The sequence below is a fragment of the Ursus maritimus genome, unplaced genomic scaffold (assembly GCF_017311325.1).
Source record: "Ursus maritimus isolate PB19 unplaced genomic scaffold, ASM1731132v1 scaffold_4, whole genome shotgun sequence".
Taxonomy (NCBI): Eukaryota; Metazoa; Chordata; class Mammalia; order Carnivora; family Ursidae; genus Ursus; species Ursus maritimus.
Window position 1 is genome coordinate 10,722,400 of NW_024426552.1, and position 18,716 is coordinate 10,741,115.

General features: G+C 48.8%; 1 protein-coding gene and 1 non-coding gene across 5 annotated transcripts in view; one reads left to right on the forward strand and one right to left on the reverse strand.

Annotated features, from left to right (window-relative positions):
- The window catches only part of KCNE2 (potassium voltage-gated channel subfamily E regulatory subunit 2), a 166,843-nt gene that overhangs the window by 12,026 nt on the left and 136,101 nt on the right, over positions 1–18,716 (reverse strand). For 2 of the 4 annotated variants that reach the window (XR_005832132.1, XM_040620997.1), the window contains exon 3: positions 1,904–1,998. Coding sequence is in view for 1 of the 4 variants with exons in the window: in XM_008701859.2 (XP_008700081.1) it covers positions 1,544–1,576 (33 nt within the window). In the remaining 3 variants the exon portion in view is untranslated. Of the gene's footprint in view, positions 1–1,543; positions 1,653–1,903; positions 1,999–18,716 lie in introns of all 4 variants that reach the window. The other 2 variants (XM_008701859.2, XM_040620998.1) reach the window with 2 other exon arrangements.
- LOC121100601 lies at positions 17,632–17,735 on the forward strand. Its single transcript, XR_005832347.1, has one exon. It is a non-coding gene; the product is annotated as a U6 spliceosomal RNA (small nuclear RNA).

Here is an 18,716-nt window from a genome sequence, read left to right on the forward strand (position 1 = left end):
GAAGGGGGTGATGGCCCTTCCTCATGTCATGCCAACCTCTGCTTCCACCATCACATCTTCTGACCTCTAACTGACCCTCCTGCCTTCCTCTTCTAAGGACCTTGGTGATTGCATTAAGCCTGCCCAGACAAACCAGGATAATCTTCTCATCGCGAGCCTTTTATTCAATCACAACTGCAAAGTCCCTTTTACCACATAAGGGAAGCATGTTCACAGGTTCCAGGGATTGGGGTGTGGGCATCTTGGAGGGACCATTATTCAGCTGACCACAGCACCTTTGCATCGGCTGTTCCTTCTGCCTGGAATGCTCTTCCCCCAGATCTTAGCACAGCTCACTTCTTCTTCACTTCAAATGGCATCTTCTCAGACAGGTGTTTTCCTGCTGTCCCAATCTGTCACACTGGAACCCACCCTAATCACCAGTCATCCTACTTTATTTTCCTTGTAGCATTTTTTTATTATCTGAGTTGTGCAGGGCTGCCTCTCTCTGTGGTGTAGGTCAGGCCATGCATAATGGGAGGAAGCCCTCATGGAGAGTGGGAACGGAGTCCGTGCACAGCCCACACCCTGTGTGTGTGTGTGGCATCTTTGAATTCTGAACTTACCTCTTTCATTGCTTGCTATTTCCTTTTCCTGCCTCTAACTAGCACTTGAGCTCCGTGACAGCAAGAACTTTGTGTTGTTTTTCCCGAGTCTGGTTGAACAACAGCTCTCGATGCTTCCCAAACTCTCGGAAAAGACTGCAACTCTAGATTCGGGTGCTGAGGGAAGCCAAGCACCCCATCTATTTACAAGGTACTGAGATTATTCTTCCAATCAAAAATATACTTGGAATAGAAACTTTGCATCCTTTTGAGAGCATTAACAATACTTGAAGTTTCCAAATGGGACTCCTAAAATAGGACATTTCCTTTGATGGTTTTAGAACGAGCATATCAGATTTTGTGAAAGGCTGGAGTTGAATGTGCTGAGAAACCACTGGTACTCTCATGAGCTGCACACGGAGCTGCTTCTTCTTCTTCTTCTTCTTCTTTTAAAGATTTTATTTATTTATTTGACAGAGAGAGAGAGACAGCCAGCGAGAGAGGGAACACAAGCAGGGGGAGTGGGAGAGGAAGAAGCAGGCTCCCAGCAGAGCATGGAGCCCGATGCGGGGCTCGATCCCAGCACCCTGGGATCACGCCCTGAGCCGAAGGCAGACGCTTAAGGAATGAGTCACCCAGGCGCACCCCCCCCTTTTTAAAGATTTTATTTATTTATTTGACAGAGAGAGAGACAGTTTGACAGAGAGAGAGACGGTACATGAAGCTTCTAATTTCTCTGCGTAGCTTCAGAATATTATAAGAGCTGACAAGGGCTCTGGATGCCATTTGACTGAGGAGTCACTAGAATGTTCTGTCTTCTTTAAGTCGAAAACAAGCTTGACTTTTTCCAACAAATATGGCTTCATCAAGAACTCTGCTCCCCAAACATGTGGGGATTTTGCTAAGAATCAGGCCTACCTTTGCTTAGAACCCAGGTCCTGTTAGTGCACCCAACAAACCTCTTTCCAGAGGGTTCTTTCCAGACGTGTCATTGGCAATATCTCCCCTCATTCCCAAGCCCTTCGTTTGGGCACTGTGTTGAGTGGGTTTTCTCTGGAGCTTCTGTGTCTAATTCAAAGACAGAAGTCCAGGCTGGAGAGTCTCCAGGAACAGAAGAGACCGACCCCCCCCAGCAAGGCGTGGGAACACCCACCCCACCCACCCATTGCCATGGACTCCCAGCCCTTCTGCCCTCCTGACGCAAGCAGGATTGGCCTCAGTGGGGGACATCGGCTAAACCCAAGCACCTGCTCCCTTAAGAAATATTTCCTAAGAACTCTGTCTCCTTGAAAATTTAGAACAAACCCATGATTCCTTACCTGGTCTTGGAGAAAACCATCTCCAGGCCTCTGCTGGGTTCCAAAGTGTGGGAGCTTTAAGAATTTGCTTCACCTCAGACCCGTCAGGATGGCTGCTATCAAAAAAGCAAACAGACAGACATTGGTAAGGATGTGGAGAAACTGGACGCTTCGCACACCATTGGTGGGAATTCAAAATGGCAGAGTTGCTACACAAGACAGTGTGGAGGTGCCTCCAAACAATTAAAACTAGAACTACCATATGATCCAGCAATCCCAGGTCTGGGAATTTATCCCAAAGAATTGAAATCGGGGTTCTCGAAGGGATATCTGCATCCCCGTGTTCATTGCAGCACTATCCACAGCAGCCAAGACGTGGGGGAAAAACCCTACGAGTCCACCAACAGATAAATGGGTGAAGAGCGTGGGGCATGCACATACAATGGGATATCAGTCAGCCTTTAAGAAGAGGAAACTTCTATGTGACAACACGGAGACACCCGGAGGACATCAGGCTGAGCAAAATCAGCTGGTCACAGAAAAACAGACACTCCCTGTTTGCACTTCTCCGAAATGTCTAGAATAGTCAATTCAGAGAATCAGAGAGTGGAATGGTGGTTGCTGGCGACTGGCGGGAGGCAGAGATGGGGAGTGACTACCCAACAGGCACAAAGTTTCAGTCGAGCCAGATGAGAAGGCTCCAGAGATCTGCTGTCTAACATGGTCCCTGCAGTGAGCAATGTGGCATCATGCACGGAAAGATCGGTAAGAGGGTAGGGCGCGTGCAAAATGTTCTTCCCACAGTAAAATAAAATTAAAAACCAAAGAATTTGCGTCCAGTTAGCAACCTCAAGGAGAAAGCTCAGCTTTACTGAGTATTCAGAAAAAGGATGGCCCAGGGGCACCTGCTGTCCAGTTCTGGAGAATTCCTGACGACCACTTTCTGTTGTATGGTCTTTCAAGCTTGATAGGTTCCCCTCTGCTGGGCTAGAAAAAGAGAGTCTACACTGGAGGCTGCGGTGTTCAGAACAACCACACTGTGTCCCCACAGCGCTGTCAAGTGCGCGTGACTCATAAGCTACTGAGTCCAGAGGTGTTCAGTTGTGTGGAGCTGATAAAAACAGCCTCGCGCCGCTGTGGGGGGGAGAGCCCTCTTCCCCGCTGGCCCTCACTGCCGAGAGCCCTTAGCAAGGCTTTGGGTTGATTTCCTTTTAAATTTTTATTTTAGAGAGTGATGAATATAACCATTCTATCTATTTCTGGTTTATTATTTTTATTTTGAAATCATGATAGACTCAGAGGAAGTGGCAAAAGTGCTGAGTCCCCCCTGCGCTTCACCCAGCTTCCCCCCAATGGTGACATCGTGCATAACTAAAATAGAATATCCAAACCAGGAAACTGGGGGCGCCTGGGTGGCTCAGTCGGTTAAGCATCTGACTCTTGGATTCTGCTCAGGTCGTGATCTCAGGGTCGTGAGATCGAGCCCCGCGAGGGATGCTGTGCTCAGCACAGAGTCTGCTTAAGACTCTCTCTCCCTTGGGGCACCTGGGTGGCTTGGTCATTAGGCCTCTGCCTTCGGCTCAGGGCGTGATCCCGACGTTATGGGATCGAGCCCCACATCAGGCTCCTCCACTGGGAGCCTTCCTCTTCCTCTCCCACTCCCCCTGCTTGTGTTCCCTCTCTCGCTGCTGTCTTTCTCTCTGTCAAATAAATAAGTAAAATCTTTAGGAAAAAAAAAAAAGACTCTCTTTCCCTCTACCCCCTCCAGGAATAAAGAAATCTTACAAAAAACAGGAAACTGATATTGACACAGTGCCGTTAACTAGCTCACAGACCAAATTCAGATTTCGCCATTTTTTCCTGCACTTGTGTGTGTGTGTGTGTGTGTGTGTGTGTGTGTGTGTGTGTGATGCAACTTCATCTGATGGGTAGATCCGCGGAACCAGCACTGTGATCAGCCCCATCACCATTATGGAACTAACCTTGACATGCCCTCCTTTTCCACTTGCCCCTCTCTCCTATCCCTATTCCCTGGTTCCCCTCTGTAAATCTGCCACTTCTAGAATGTTCTATAAATAGGATTATACACTATATAACCCTTTGAGACTGGCTTTTTTCCCACTCAGCACGATGCCCGTGAGATCCATGTGAGTGGTGTACGTCCACGGCTAGCGGATTAACGTACTCTGGTAAACAGATGTTCAGCCACTCACCTGCTGAAGGGTATTTGGTTGTTTTCAGGTTTTTTTGCTATTGTGAATAGAGCTGCTGTGAACGTTTATATACAGATTTAGGCGTGAATGTAAGTTTTCATTTCTCCGAGGTAAACATTCAAGAGTGCAGCCGCTGGATCGGATCACAGTTGCATGTTGAGTTTGATAAGAAATCGCCAATTTCGTTTCTGGAGATGCTGTGCCATTTTACATTCTGACCAGCAATGAGGAAAATTCTAGTTGCTCCACATCCTCCCCAGCAAAGCTCTGTGTTTTGTACCCAGAGTTATGAACGCTTAGGACTCTAGAACATTGGAACTGTAGGAGGCTTTAAAGGTTACCCAGTCCAGCCCATATTCTGCACAGGAATGAGCCGGATGTGGAGCAGGGACCTGACCACCCCTTGTCCCTTCATCCAAGTCCTCTGTTACTCTTACCACCTTCCTTGTATCCCAGAGCTGCCTGGGCTTTATGACATCTCTGCAAACGTGTGAAAGGTTGGGCAGGACCTGAGAGCCTTGTTCAAGTGTCGGGGGACAGGGGGGGGATGTCTTGCCCAGGAAACTCGACCTTGTGCTTTGCTGCCATTGAAGAAACCAGGCTCCGGCTGCACTCTCCAGTGCTCGCACAGCTCTCAACGCATTGTCTTCTCTCAGGAAATTACTAACAGCACCAAAGTTCAAATACAATCTGAAGTTACAGCCCACAGCCAACTTTCCCAGGCTCACCCGGCCTGCCCAGTGGTAATGTCAACACCCATTGCCTCTAGCTCAGCTCCTTGCATTTATGGAGAACCTACTGTGTGTCGGGCACTGGGCAAGGCACTTGATGTCCCATGGCCCCTGGTCTTCACCCCGGTCTGCCGGGCTGGCCCCATGAGCCCCATCTGACAGAGGAGGAAACATGGCTGGGGAAGTCATGATCACATGCAAAAGTTTCAGAATAAAAGACTAAGGTATAGGTCGTTATTACACACAGCATGCATAAAATACTCTTTGGGGTGATCAAAGTGGCCTTTCCTGTCATTTTCTGAGTGTAAATGTGCAATGTGCTTCTCCCTGGGTCTTATGCCTGAAACTCGCACAGCGGACACCAGGTGGCGCCAACGCTGAGCTTTTCCCTAGGCCGGACCCTCCAGACTTGTCACAGAAGCCCTCTGCTGATTCTACCACCGTGTGTGCTTCCAACCCAACCATAGCATTTCTAGCACATTAAACTCTTTTTTTAAAAAGCAGAGATCCTTACTTTCTTAAAAATCAAATCAGTAAATATTAACATCTGCACATCTTTCTAAAAAGGTTGCACTTTACAGCAAAAAGCCAGAAATGCAAGATCGAGGTGGAATATAGAACCTTTCCACTAAACATCAACTGTTTAAAATTGCTGGTTATCCTAACTTCAGCTTTTCCATATATGGATGTTCTTGAGAAACAGATAACTGTTCCAGACCCTTCCTGCATTTTGAATGCTGGAAAGCCATGAATTTCTCTGCAGAGAGGAAGCTCAGACATTATCTGCAGTTTTGTTTACTACTGAGCTTGTTGGGGGATATTTTAAGAACTGAAGCCCTCTTGTTTTGCTTGCGAGGCCCAACTCCTTATAATCTCCTAATTGCCCTGTTTCTTCCTGTGTGGATGAATTATGTTCTGGTTCTTTGTTCTTCCTAACGAAAACATGAACGGGGAAAGGCAAGTGCTTCTTAACACGCCTCTGGTCCCAGCGCCCCCTTATTTCCCTAATTCAGATATTTCCTATTCAGGAATTCTTCTCCCTAATTCCCTTTTCTTTGAGGTTTCAACCAGCTGCTCAATTTACACTAGCGTGTCTGGGAATTCTTTTCCAGTCTGCATCCACAGGAATCCCCTCCATCCCAGGCAAAGTGGGACGATTTGCGACCCTAGCTGTCTAAGTTTGAGCCGAAGTGAACTTGCGTTGAATTTTAGATTCAGATTTGACTTCGCTCCTTGTAGCAGGCTTCCTTCTCCTCCGCATTACTCATTATTCATTCACTCGCTCAGCAAATGTGTACCCAGGAAACCTCAACTCTCTCTCTGCCATCCCGGATCTCTCACAATGGGTCTTGACATTTACCTTTGCTGGGTTTTGATGCCAGCGATTCGTGTCATATCCCTTCTAAGGTTTGCAGCGCCAGACGCAGCATCTAATCAATCCCAACAGATGCCTCATTAATGGTTACTAAATGAAAAGGAAAGAAAACTGAACGTCCCTCTCCCCCTCGAGGCTACTGCTTCTCTGTGGTTCCCAGAATGTCATTACTTTGGAACCTTACAAGCCCCTGCTTGGAGCCAAAGAGGGACATCACGATGTCACGCAGGGTCCCGGCTATGATAGGGACAGCAGTGTCCAGTAGTTTTTAGAACCTGCCTCAAATTCCAAATTCCTGGTTACCCTTCTGGGAATAAAATCTCCCTGAGTTTGTTTTCCGTGGGGTTCAGATTTAGATTTATGAGAAGTTAGCATTTAGAAGGAACCCATAACTCCAGAGCAGTCTTCATTTTGCACCAGACCTCAAAATTTCAGAAGAGGAGGTAGTGGTTGCAGGAGTGGGAGAAAGGAATTTGCCGGAGAGATTGTCCTCTATTCCCAAATAAGTTCTGTCTCTCTTTCCCAGCCAGACTCTCTATAAAAGGGAAAACTGGACAACAGGCAGTGGGAAAGGAGCGCGTCCTGGCAACTTGCTGCAAAGCCTCGTACACCATGCTGTTTACAAATTCCTGCAGCCAGCCCCGGGATCCAAATGTAGACAACTCTGTTTATGTAACTAAAATAGATGCTTCTACCGTGTGATTAAGGTGGCTCGGGGAGCTGGGCCACTGTGAGGCGATGTGTGCTGTAGGCCAGAGGGGAGCGCAGAGCATGGGAGCCCTGGGACCCTGGCAGGTATGAGGTGGATTAGATTGGTTTTCTGGCCAAGAGATCTCCCAGGGTAGGCACATCGCAGGTGCAGGGGAGAGCTGGAGGACTCACAACCCGGCATCCTTTGTTGCTGTCGGTCTTAGAGGACCAGGGACCAGCCCAGCACTGTCCCCTCCCGCTGCATTCTTGCCCTGCACAGTGTTTGGAAGGAAGCCCCCCCGCTGCACCACCAGGAGAGGATGGGTTCCAGCATGTGGTTCCACTGCTGGGATCAATAAAGAGGCTCGAGTGTTCTAGGGTCGGTAGACATGCAGCTCAGTGAAACCTTCCCTCCACTCACCACGCCCTTCACATCTCTGCACCCTGTGCTTCCTGACCAGAAGACTTGTTCTTCTAGAAGCAGTGCAAGTTTCCCCTCCAGACATTCTCCAACCCCTCCCCAGCTGGAAGTGGTCCCGGCTCCCTCCCCTGGGCACCGAGGTCACCCCTCTCATCCACTGCACTCCTGCAGGAGCTCTTTGGGGTCAGAGTCTGCGTCTCGCCACCTTTATATCAGCCTTGGCTCCAGCATAGTGCCGGCCTCGGCAGTCAAGTGAGCCAATGGCTTGCCTTTTTGCGTCATGGGAAGACAGCATCCAGGGGCCACGGGATGAGAGCCAGCAGGAGCAGAGGTGTCACACCACTGCTGATCACCCCACGGACTCCCTGAGTCTCAGAGAAGGAGGCCCCCATTCACGTGGCTTCCAGGCTGGCTGTGCCGCCCGTGCTGGGCTCCTCACGGCTCCTCCTGCCCCAGCCTCCTTGGTCTTCTCAGCTTTGCAAGGACGCATGCACCCTGGAGCCCTTTACACACTCTTTCTTCTCCTGAGATGTGCTGTCCCGCCCATCCACATCCCCTGTCTGACCTACCCTGGTCGCCGTTCTGGTCTCCCCCCAAATGCCTCGAGAGCACCTCTCCTCAGTCTAGATTAAGTCCCCTTCTTCTATGTTCGCCACACGCCAGCTGCTGCTATAACGTCTTACGTGTACTCACCGCCCTCTCGGGGGCAGAGAAGGGTTTGATCTCTGGGACCCCGGCCACGGCTCCATGTGCACCCCCTGCTAGCACTACTATGACGGTGCGCGATCCTTGTGGAAGTATTTGCTTACTGTCAATTTTCCTGCTTGAGTCGGAGAACGGGAAACCCGTCTTCTTCTCCACTGTCTTCCCAATGCCCAGCCCAGTTACCTGGCTTCGTAGAAACAAACGAACCAATGACTGGATGAATTAATTAATCAACCGAGGGAGACCTGGAAAAACTCAGGAGAGAGCCTGGAGCAGGCAGACTCAAGGTCACCTTGAGACAGGCAAGAGCAAGCTAGAGCATGACAGCGGCTCACCACAAAAGGAGATTCCAGGGAACAAAGGGGTGACTACCCTCTGCCCGAATCAACGGGGTGTTATAGGCAACATGTCCGAGGGGAAAAGGCAACAGAAAAACCCCACGGTTTTAAGCTGACTGTCTTTTCTCTTTTTCTTTGGAAAAAAATTGACAGAAGGGTTGTTCACGGAGGCCTTAGGGGGAAGCGGGTGGCTGGGGCAGGCGGCGGGAGGAAGAAGAGTGAGGGACTGTCCACATCTCTAATCACAGACGCAGAGTCAAGGAGCCGGAGGCCCACTGAAGTCACACTTGGACGCCGGGCTCCGGGTGCAAGGGCGGGCACGGCGGCTGCCAGGCCCAGCGCGGGCACACACAGGGGGTATTCACAGCCCACGGCCGCAGCCGCTGCCGCCCACCCTGCGCACCCCCCAGCGGCAAACAGAACCCTCTGTCTCGGTTCCTGAGTCAAGACTGCACAGAATTAACTGTAATAATTGGCAGGTGTGCTGCTGGCTTCTGGGTTTCAATCCACCGGGGGCTCATGAAAACTGGATGTTCCGCCGCAGCCAGTATTTAGCTTGGGCTCCGAGAAGCTTCAGCTTTCCATGACGAGAGACGAAGTGTGTGGCTGCAGCTGCCCTGGGCAAACAAGAGTTCCAGAACGGCCTTGGAGAAGGAGGCCCCTCTGGCCAACAATCCAGTTCGCTCTTTGGGGAAAGGGGAGGAAGTAGCCCTAGACCTGCTGCCCTTCTCAGGAGCACAGAGTAATGGAGAAGAAAGGAGCCTTTCTGGGAGTTGTTGTTGTTGTTTTCCCGCAGGATGGAAGACAGTGATCATCTCCTCCAGAAGTTTTCTAGGGCAGGAACGCCCTTGGACTTCTTCCTGTGAATACCTAGGGTGATAAGGAGGCTTATCGCAGCCCGCAGCCAGGAGCCCCGGCCAGCCGCCTAGCAATAGCCACTGCCCCTGGGGCACCGCTGCTGTGCCCGTGGTCGACCTCACTAATCAAGAGAGGTTACCTTTTCTACTGAGTCTGAGACAGGAGCTCGGAATCCTTCTCAACCCTGCGCCCCAGAAAGCCATTACAATGAATCGGCATTGGCACAAGAGATAAAAAGTATTTGCCACTTCTATTTTAGTAACTCAGAAGAGGCCAAAGTGAGAATCTCATCAGAAAGGTTTTTTGCAAAGACGGGAGTCAAGGGATGTCCTACCGCGATCTGTGGCTTTGATGCCAGTTACTGGCCAAGCAGAGAATCCCTATCACTGCGCTCCAAAGAGCCAGCTCCCACGATGATCCTCGGAAGGGGGGCCCTGTATGGGATTTCACTGCGGACACAGACATGGTGGCCCAGGGATGGGACGGCCAATGCCAAGGGCACATCCTTTCTGCTCATCACACCCACACTGGAAGCTTGTCCTTCCATCAGTCTGCTATAGCAGGGACAGAGCTGTCCGCCATCCTGAAGTCCCGTCAGGAGACAGCTGCCCATGCATGATGGCCCCCTGCCATGTGTCACCCCACCGCTCTTTCTCAGCAGGCCTGTGGGCCCTTTTTTGTAGGAACTAATGTGTAGTGCTGGGGAGAGGGGACTCCAGCATCCAGGGCTGGGAAACACTAAAGAAGCAGCATCCCTTGGATTGTGCCCACATTCTCCATGGAGGAGGCCCTTTGTTCACAATCCCAGTAACAGAAGCTACTCCTTCATGGATGATTGTCCTTGTAACCTTGGGCTTCCTTCCAATAGGCTTTGAGACGGTGTCTCCTTCTGGATGCCCTTTCCCATCCATTTTACCTTTCATCAGAGACCAAAGCCTGGACAGGACCTCCTGCTGCTCAGCCCAGTGACACGGGGAGGGTCTTCCTCTGTTATCACAAGTTGGTGCTGTGTCCCAAGGAGGAGGGAGGACTTAGCAGCCCATCCCTCTTTCTTACCTCGCTGCTTGGGTTCCCAAGTCACACTCCCTGGGTTTTGGGCAGTCACGTTAGTTCTGTAGGTCTGTGTCCTCCCCTGCAAACAGGAATAATGACACTACCTCCTAGGATTGCTATGAGGACCAAATGAGAGAGTCTACGCAAAATGCTAGCATGCAGTAAACACCCAGTGGGTACCAGCCCTAATATGGGGTAGCTATTCCAGCTAGCTTTGACACCTTCCTATGAATTTTTAAAAGTTGTAAAATACACATAACACAAATTTTACTATTTTGAAGCGTATAGTTCAATGGCATTAAGAATCCTTACAATGTGCAACCATCACCATGATCTCGTCCCAGAACTTTCCACAATCCCAAGTGGAAACCCTGCACCCACTAAGCAGTCCCTCTGCTCTTCTCCCTCCCTATCAGCCCCTGACAACCACTAATCTGCTTTCTGTGTCTATGGATTTGCTTATTCGGGACATTTCAAATGAATAGAATCATGCAATATGTGGTCTTTTGTGTCTGGTTTCTTCCACTTAGCATCGTGTTTCCAAGGTTCATCCATGTTGTAGCATGTATCAGTATTTCATTCCTTTCAATGGCTAAATAACACTCCAAAGTATGGATAGACCATAATTTGTTGGTCTATTGATCTGTTGATGAACAGTTTGGGTTCTTTCAACTTTGGGCTATTGTGAAAAATGTGCTATGGTTACTTGTGAGCAAGTATGTGAACACCTGTTCTCAATTTTGGGGGGTATACACTAGGAGTGGAACTGTTGGGTCAGAGGGACATTCTGTGTTTAACTTAGAAATCACAAATACTTTTCCACAGTGGCTCTGCCATTTTACATTCCCATCAGCAACGTAGGAGGGTTCTAACTTTTCCACAGCCTCAACGACACTTACCGTTTCCCCTTTTTTAAAATATGGCCATCCTCACCCTCTTACACTGTTGGTGGGAATGCAAGCTGGTGCAGCCACTCTGGTAAACAGTATGGAGGTTCCTCAAAAAGTTGAAAATAGAGCTACCCTACAACCCAGCAATTGCACTACTAGGTATTTACCCCAAAGACACAAACGTAGTGATCCGAAGGGGCACCTGCACCTCAATGTTTACAGCAGCAACGTCCACAATAGCCAAACTATGGAAAGAGCCCAGATGTCCATCGACAGATGAATGGATAAAGAAGATGTGGTTTATGTATATATACAATGGAATCTTATTCAGCCATCAAAAAAAGAAATCTTGCCATTTGCAACAATGTGGATGGAACTAGAGGGTATTATCCTAAGCAAAATAAGTCAATCAGAGACAGACAATTACAATATGCTCTCACTCATATGTGGAATTTAAGAAACAAAACACAGGATCACAGGGGAAGGGAAGAAAAAATAAAACAAGATGAAATCAGAGAGGGAGACAAACCATAACAGACTCTTAGTCATAGGAAACAAACTGAGGGTTGCTGGAGGGGAGAGAGGTGCAGGGATGGGGTAACTAGGTGATGGACTTTAGGGAGGGCATGAGATGGAATAAGCACTGGGTATTATATAAGACTGATAAATCACTGAACTCTATCTCTGAAACTAATAATACACTATATGTTAATTAATTGAATTTAAATTTTAAAAAAATGTTAAAAATCTGGCCATCCTAGTGGGTTTGAAGTGGTATCTCATTGTAGGTTTGATTTTCATTTCTCTGATGACTAATGACACTGGGCATCTTTTCATGTGCTTGTTGGCCATTTGTGTATCTTCTTTGGAGAAATGTCTATTCAAGTCCTTTACTCATTTTTTAATTGGGTTGTTTGTCTTCTTGTGGTTTCTCCTATAAAGTTTAGGTCATCTTCTAACCAATGGGGTCAGAAAAAAGAATCAAAAGACATGAAAGTGTGTGTGTGTGTGTGTGTGTGTGTGTGTGTACTTCCAAACTCCCTGTATAACCTGGATGTGCAGGGAATAAAGCTAGTTCCTTTATGTTGTCTAAAACTTACTTGTCTTCCTTCTGGTCTTTACTGCTCTAATCTGCTTTATTACCTAGATCCTAAATTTAAAAGGCCCTCCCAATTATGCTCAGTCTTTCTAGAAAAAAGAAAAGAAAAGAAACCCAAATTCGAAGTCTCTGAGATTTCTATTCCCTGGCCCAAGGTGGTCATGGCCTCTGAGAATATGGGGTGGTGGTGGTTTTGTAACCTCAAGGCAAAGGGGACATCTCGGCATTCTTGGTGTGGTGACTTCTGCCTTCTCTGGACTCCTTGGCTATACCCCTTGTCTGCTGACTGAGCCTCACACCCTGAAAATGGTGCCCAAAAGCTGTGGCCATATGGTCAGTCTCCTTGGCTCCATCAGAGGCTACCTGCTCCTGGTGACTTGGCCTACCTTTGAGGTTTGGCTGTGACTTCCCCGGGGCCTTCCTCTCAAAGATCCCGCCTTATCCCAGCCAGACCTTTGGCTCCTCCTGAGTCTCACCTTTACCACAGATAGGTAAACCAAGGACATCTCAGGAAAGGTATAGCCTCAGGACTGCCTGCCAAACTACCCCGCACCACCATGTTTGTGTGGCTGAGCTGCCCCCCAGGGAAGCTGCAGAATCCTCCCAGAGACCTGAAGAGGGAACAGGTGGAGTGACAGCATCCTGGTGGCTTTCAGGAGGGAGAATTCAGAATGTGGCCATCAAATAGATCCTTGAAGGACAGAGAGGTGTCTTGGGGTGGGGACTCTGCCCTCTGAGTCTCTACCATTCCTCAGAGCACCTGACAGTGTTAGACAAAGAGGAGGTGCTCAAGCCACCAACTGTTTCAGTTGACTGTGACAGATGAAAGCCTTGGAAGGTTGAAGGCAACAGCTCAGTGGCAATTTCTTTTTGAATTAGAGGAAACATTCAAATGGCCACCCAAGCCCATCTCCATCACTGGCCATGAATTTCCCTAACTTACCGCCCACAAAGTGACAAAGGTACAAGGTTTATATTTATATCCCTTCCCTGCCAGTCTTGCATGTCAGAAAAAGGAATAGTCCCCCCCCCCCTTGGAAGTTAATTCTCCTACCTGTGCTCATAATTCCCAACCCTCCATCTTCTTTAAGACCTAGGCCTTAATCCCAGGAGTTCAAAGAGAGGATGCTCTTCTCTGATCTACAGAGCAGTGGTTGACCAGTTGGTTTCCTGCTGACTCCTAAAAGCAGAAACTGCTGAACCTTCCATTACCTGCTTCTTCTGCCACTGCTTGATAAATGTGCTTATCCTGATCTGCCTGCCAGTGGACTACAAAACCAGGAACATTTAAGGGTCTGTGATGAGAGGGAGAAAGAGTGAGCCTCCAACCCAAGAGGCCCCTGTTGGAGCAGGACTGACAAAAGGGGCTTGAACAAACAAGTATTGAGAATGCTCAAGAGGACAGAGAGTCTAAGAAAAGAACTTCTAGGAACTAAAAGAAAATTATTTTTTATTTTAAAAACTTGGGAAATAAACTGAAAGGAGGATGATCACTGCTTATCAGTGAATTAAAGGTCTAGGGGATCAAGTAGAAGAAAAGCTCATAATATGAAAACACAAAAATTTGGAAAACAGGAGGAAACAGTAAGAAATTTAGGGGACAAAACAGGAGATATGACGTTCAAATAATAGAAGTTCCAGAAGGAGAGAGAGAGAGTGTGAAGAACAGATGGAGGAGAAGTAATATTTAAACAAATAACAGAAGAAAATTTCCATGGTCCGATATGAGATTTAACACTGTAGGTTGAAAGGCCCAAGTCCAAGACAAGGTTATTTTTTTAAAGACATACACCTAAATATAACTTGGTGAAATCTTGGAATTCCAAGGACCAAAAAAAATTGCTTACCAAGATGAGCGAGGATGAAGAGATATGAAGGGAGATAGAACTTTTCCTTCTACATCTTTGCATTGTTTCACTAGTAAAATGAGTACTCGTTATGTTAAAACTGACAAAGAAAAATATTTTAATGGGTTTCTAATGATTCTCATTTTTCCAAAGACCCTCTTGACCCAATGTCTAAAGACATGCATGACTTTGGACCCAATGCCTAATTGTCCTATTTTTCTGATTCTGCCTCTCACATCTGGGTGCTAGCCAGCTTGAGCTCCTTCAGACCAACACGCACTTCTCATGCCTTTATTTTGAGCCTAGAACTGTGCCTGACATTGGTATACAAAGATGAAGACGCATGGTTCCTACACTCAAGGAGCCTAAGTTGGGAGTGAGCTGAATTTGCTCACTGGGGGAGGCCTCTGGGCCTTTGCTCTTGGCTGGTTCTCAGGGTAAGTGGTGACATATAAAAGATCATGCCCACTTCTTCCATCAGCCTGCCTAGGAACCCCCCCTTAAAGGAAGGCAGCTGGACACTATAGCCCTGTGGTTTCTATGACAACCTCAGGATGGCATTAGCTGTGACCCAGCTGAGGTTCTTCTGAGACAAGATGGGTGATTTGGCCTTCCCCCACCCATCCCAGCTCCTTTCCCTTCTCCCTGCACCTGCCTTCCACATCATCCTAGTCACAATGTATGTTGGGATTCCCTTATTTCAGGAAGACAGTCTACATTGAGTCTACAAACTCACCCCCTCAGTTTGCTTTCCAAAGGCAATGGAAAACAGTCCCCAAAGGCAGGCCACCTGAAGCAGTGTCACCCACGGGGGACAAGGGACTGGCTGAGGTTAAGAACCAAAGAGAATTAAAAGAGGACACTCTCTGAATAGGAGGACTCCTCCCTTCTTCTCTGGTCAAGGGAGTGGGATGGGGATATAGAAAGCTTAAGGGAAGATAGCAGGAGAAGCAGCAGGGAGGACTGTGGATTTGGCGTCTCTAGGAAGAACTGTGGAGGGCCACCACCCAGGAGACTGACCTGCAGGGCAGGATCTGTCAGGGGCAGCTCAAGAGGGTTCCAAATGATACCCAGTGAGACAGGAACATCGCCATGTTGGACAAAGTAGGATTTCCAATCATCGAATGTGGCTGCAGAGCTAACACTTTTGCATACCTGGGGGCACCTGGCTCGATAAAGGGGTACAGCTTCCCAGGTGTTCAGTGACTCCAAGTAACACCAACTGCATCTTTGGCATGGTTAGGTGATAAACTCACACTTCCTGTTTGTTTGCCATCGCCCCTCCCTTCCTTGCCACTCCAAAGCCCACCTCTGTGACTCCCCCTCCACCTGTCTGGTCAGAAACTGGCCAAGGCCTGGGGCTTGGGACTCTTCCTCACCCCAAAGCTTCTTCTCAATCCCAGAGGCCAAGAAAGAAGACCATGGTCACCCCTCCTTCCTTCTCCCTGAGATATGCAGCTTAGCTGGAGCAAAGACCCCAGGGGCCCAAATGAGGAAATGTCAAGACATCCCAGGGCGGGCAGCTCAAGGCCACGTTGCCAGCCCTGGCCAAGGTCGGAGCCAAAGGACATAAAGAAACAGGCTTTCCATGGAGAGTATTTTCAAGGATTTGCACTCCTGCCCAGTTGACAAAAGCCCCAAAGTGTTGGCCCAGGGAGGGAGTGCCAGCTTTATGTTTAGTCTGGCACTGATCTCACAGGCCTGCAAGGCTCAGCAAGCTGCGAGTGTGGGTTTCAAGGCCCCTGAGTACCCATATTTATCTTCAGGCTCAGATCCAAGAGCTCAGAAATGTGTCCGTTTCAAAATAATAATTACAATAGTCTGTCTTCTGTAAGATGCAGACCTCGGAATCCATGTCAAAGTACAGGGGGACCAAACAGCCTAAGAGAACATGATTTGGGTGCACGAAGAATGGAGTTTAGTAAAAGAATGCTCAGAATTCATGTGGGCCTCACTCACCTCAACAAGAAAAGGATGTGAAGACATTATAATTGGAAGAGATAATTAGGGAAAAGATTGGAGCACAGTGTTTTTGCAAAATTGGGTGTTTCAGCTGGTTCTGGTCATCGGACAATGGAAGGACCAGCATTTGGATATTCAATTATCTCCTGAAGCTGAGGACCCGTTGAATATATTTGGTTCCGGAAATGTCCCAATGAAGCAAGAGAAAAATGGAACAAAAGGCTTTGGCAGGGGCCGGGCCATTCTCACAGCTGCAGAAAGGGAAGACGAATCCCAGAACACCCTCCACCCCACCCCAAACCCAGCCCCCCCATGGCCTCAGGGGAGCGTGTAAGGCAGGGCCTCACCATAGCTTGGCTGACCACAGCACGAGCCCCCCAGGAAGCCTTCCTCTGTTGGCCCACCCGATCCAGAGGACACACCATCACTCCCTCACTAAGAATGAGAAATACCGAAATAACCTCTCAGACTGTTGGCACCCAGGCACCCAGGCACCCAGGCCCTTACCAGTTGGCCTCCCTGCCTCCTTAGAGAAAAATGCCAACTTCCCAACCACACACTGACATTCCTGGCAGAAAGAGCCTTATTATCCCACCTGAACCAACGAGAAACAAAGCCAGTCCAGAAATTTGCCTATTGGGATTGCAAAGCTTTGAATGCCATCAGTCATGTGGAAAATGTTGAGCCGAGCCTGGCAGAGTCCTCCAAGGCCTTCATGCAAACAACAAAAGGCCGCTGAGAGCGTTCAGGCCCGTGTGGAGGAGGAATCGCTCATCACAAAAGCAGGCCCTGGCCTCCGCCGATGGCCCTAATGAGGACCAGGTGACCACCAATGAATGCGACCACACTGCGTTCGCGTTTGTCAAATCTGAGATTACTGCAAAGCCTGGAATGAATGAGCCTACAAACAAGAAAATCTATCTGTTCGGGAGCTGGAAAGAATAGGATGTGGAAAAGGCGGGGGGTGTCATCAATTACTTGTGGTTCTCGGAGAGCCAAGAATTATGCTTGGAAGTACAACTTCTGAGCATCTGGAGAAGTCTTTGGTCAGCATCCTAAGTCTTCTGGAGAATATCAAAATCATTCAGACCGTCCAAGCGAGGCCAGATGGAGACAAGATTGTGTAGTGTGCAAATGTCTTGGGCCTCTCTCTGCCCTCCCCCTGCTTCTTGCCCATCTTCCTTGGGAGCCCACCCCCACCCCCACCACCACCCCCACCACCACCACGGCCACCAAGAACAGCTCAGGGTCTCAACTTCTGGCCTGCCAAAATCTCCTCCTAGGAAAAGGATCAGATACAACTACACTTGCACTAATCCCAGGATAAGTATTAATGTAATGGGAGTAAATGCCTTCAGATAAAGGGTCATAATTCTCACTGTGTAAACTGAGGAATTAGCTGAGATCAGAGGAGGCAGGGGTCACAGTGACAGAGCCAACGAGGCTTTGCAGGAGGGAAGAGTGACACTCACCCAGCTCTGCCCTTCACTTCTTGGGGAACCTTGGACACTGGCCTCTCTCTCTCAGTCTTAGTCTCCTCCTTTCTAAAAGGAAGGGCGTGGCTGCGGTCGTTTCGGCAGCACATACACTAAAATTGGAACGATGCAGAGAAGATTAGCATGGTCCCCTGCACAAGGAGGGACATGACTTAGGGCACTTGAACGTGCCTTCGATCCTGACCAGTCCACTGCCAGCCGGCCAGCGGAAGCTTCTTGTGATCCCCCGAGAAGTAGTGAGACATGTTTATGGAGATGGGGACACCCGAGAGGAGGTGCTCTAGCATTGCTGCAGAACACTCCAGAAAGGAGGGCCATGGGGTCCACTGGGCCTGGGGGACAGAGCACAGGGGGGGATTCTCACGGTGCCCATGGGAGCATTTGGGGGTCCTACTGATGGTGTGATAGGACTTGGGCTGGGGCTGCTCCCGTGTCCCTAGGGGGGGCCTCTGGCCCAAGTGTACCTCGATTTTACTTCCCTGCAGGTGTTCCACTCACACTGTGGCTTAGACAAACGGCTCAGCTTTGCCAGGGTAAAGGATGCCCCCCGGACCTGTGCAAGGCCACAGCCCTGCCTTTTCCTCCAAATCACTCCCTAGTAACACTGCACACGTCAGGAGCTCTACTGTCCCCATAGGCCCTGTCACCTTCTTCGTGCTTCCCTCTCTTCCATCACAGCCAGAGCTCATCTCCCTCGTCTTCCTCCCTCTCTGAACATCACCCAGGATGGGGACCCGAAACCCTGCTGACTTTACTGGACTAGAAGTCCGGGCCACAAATGACCATTCCCCGCTATTCATAAATGCTGTGGGGTTTTTTGTTTGTTTGTTTGTTTTATTTTTATCTTTTTCTATGAGAGGTATTTGGGTGTCTGGGAAAGGGGTTCTTAAATAACTTTTTACAGCTAATGAAGAATTTTAAAATATCCTTTAAAACAAAGGCCTCTTTGAAGCTGGGTGTGCAGAGCTGGGACACAATGGACACCCTGTTTACTTGCTACAAATTGTTTACTTTGCTACAAATTGAATGCAGAGAGAGGGCTTTTTGTGCCTAGGGTAGCATACATGTCAGCCTCGAAAAGAATTCAAGTAACTTTAGCCCCATTCCACACACTCCACCTCAACTATGCGCTATGGAATGATGTTGTGCTTGGAGC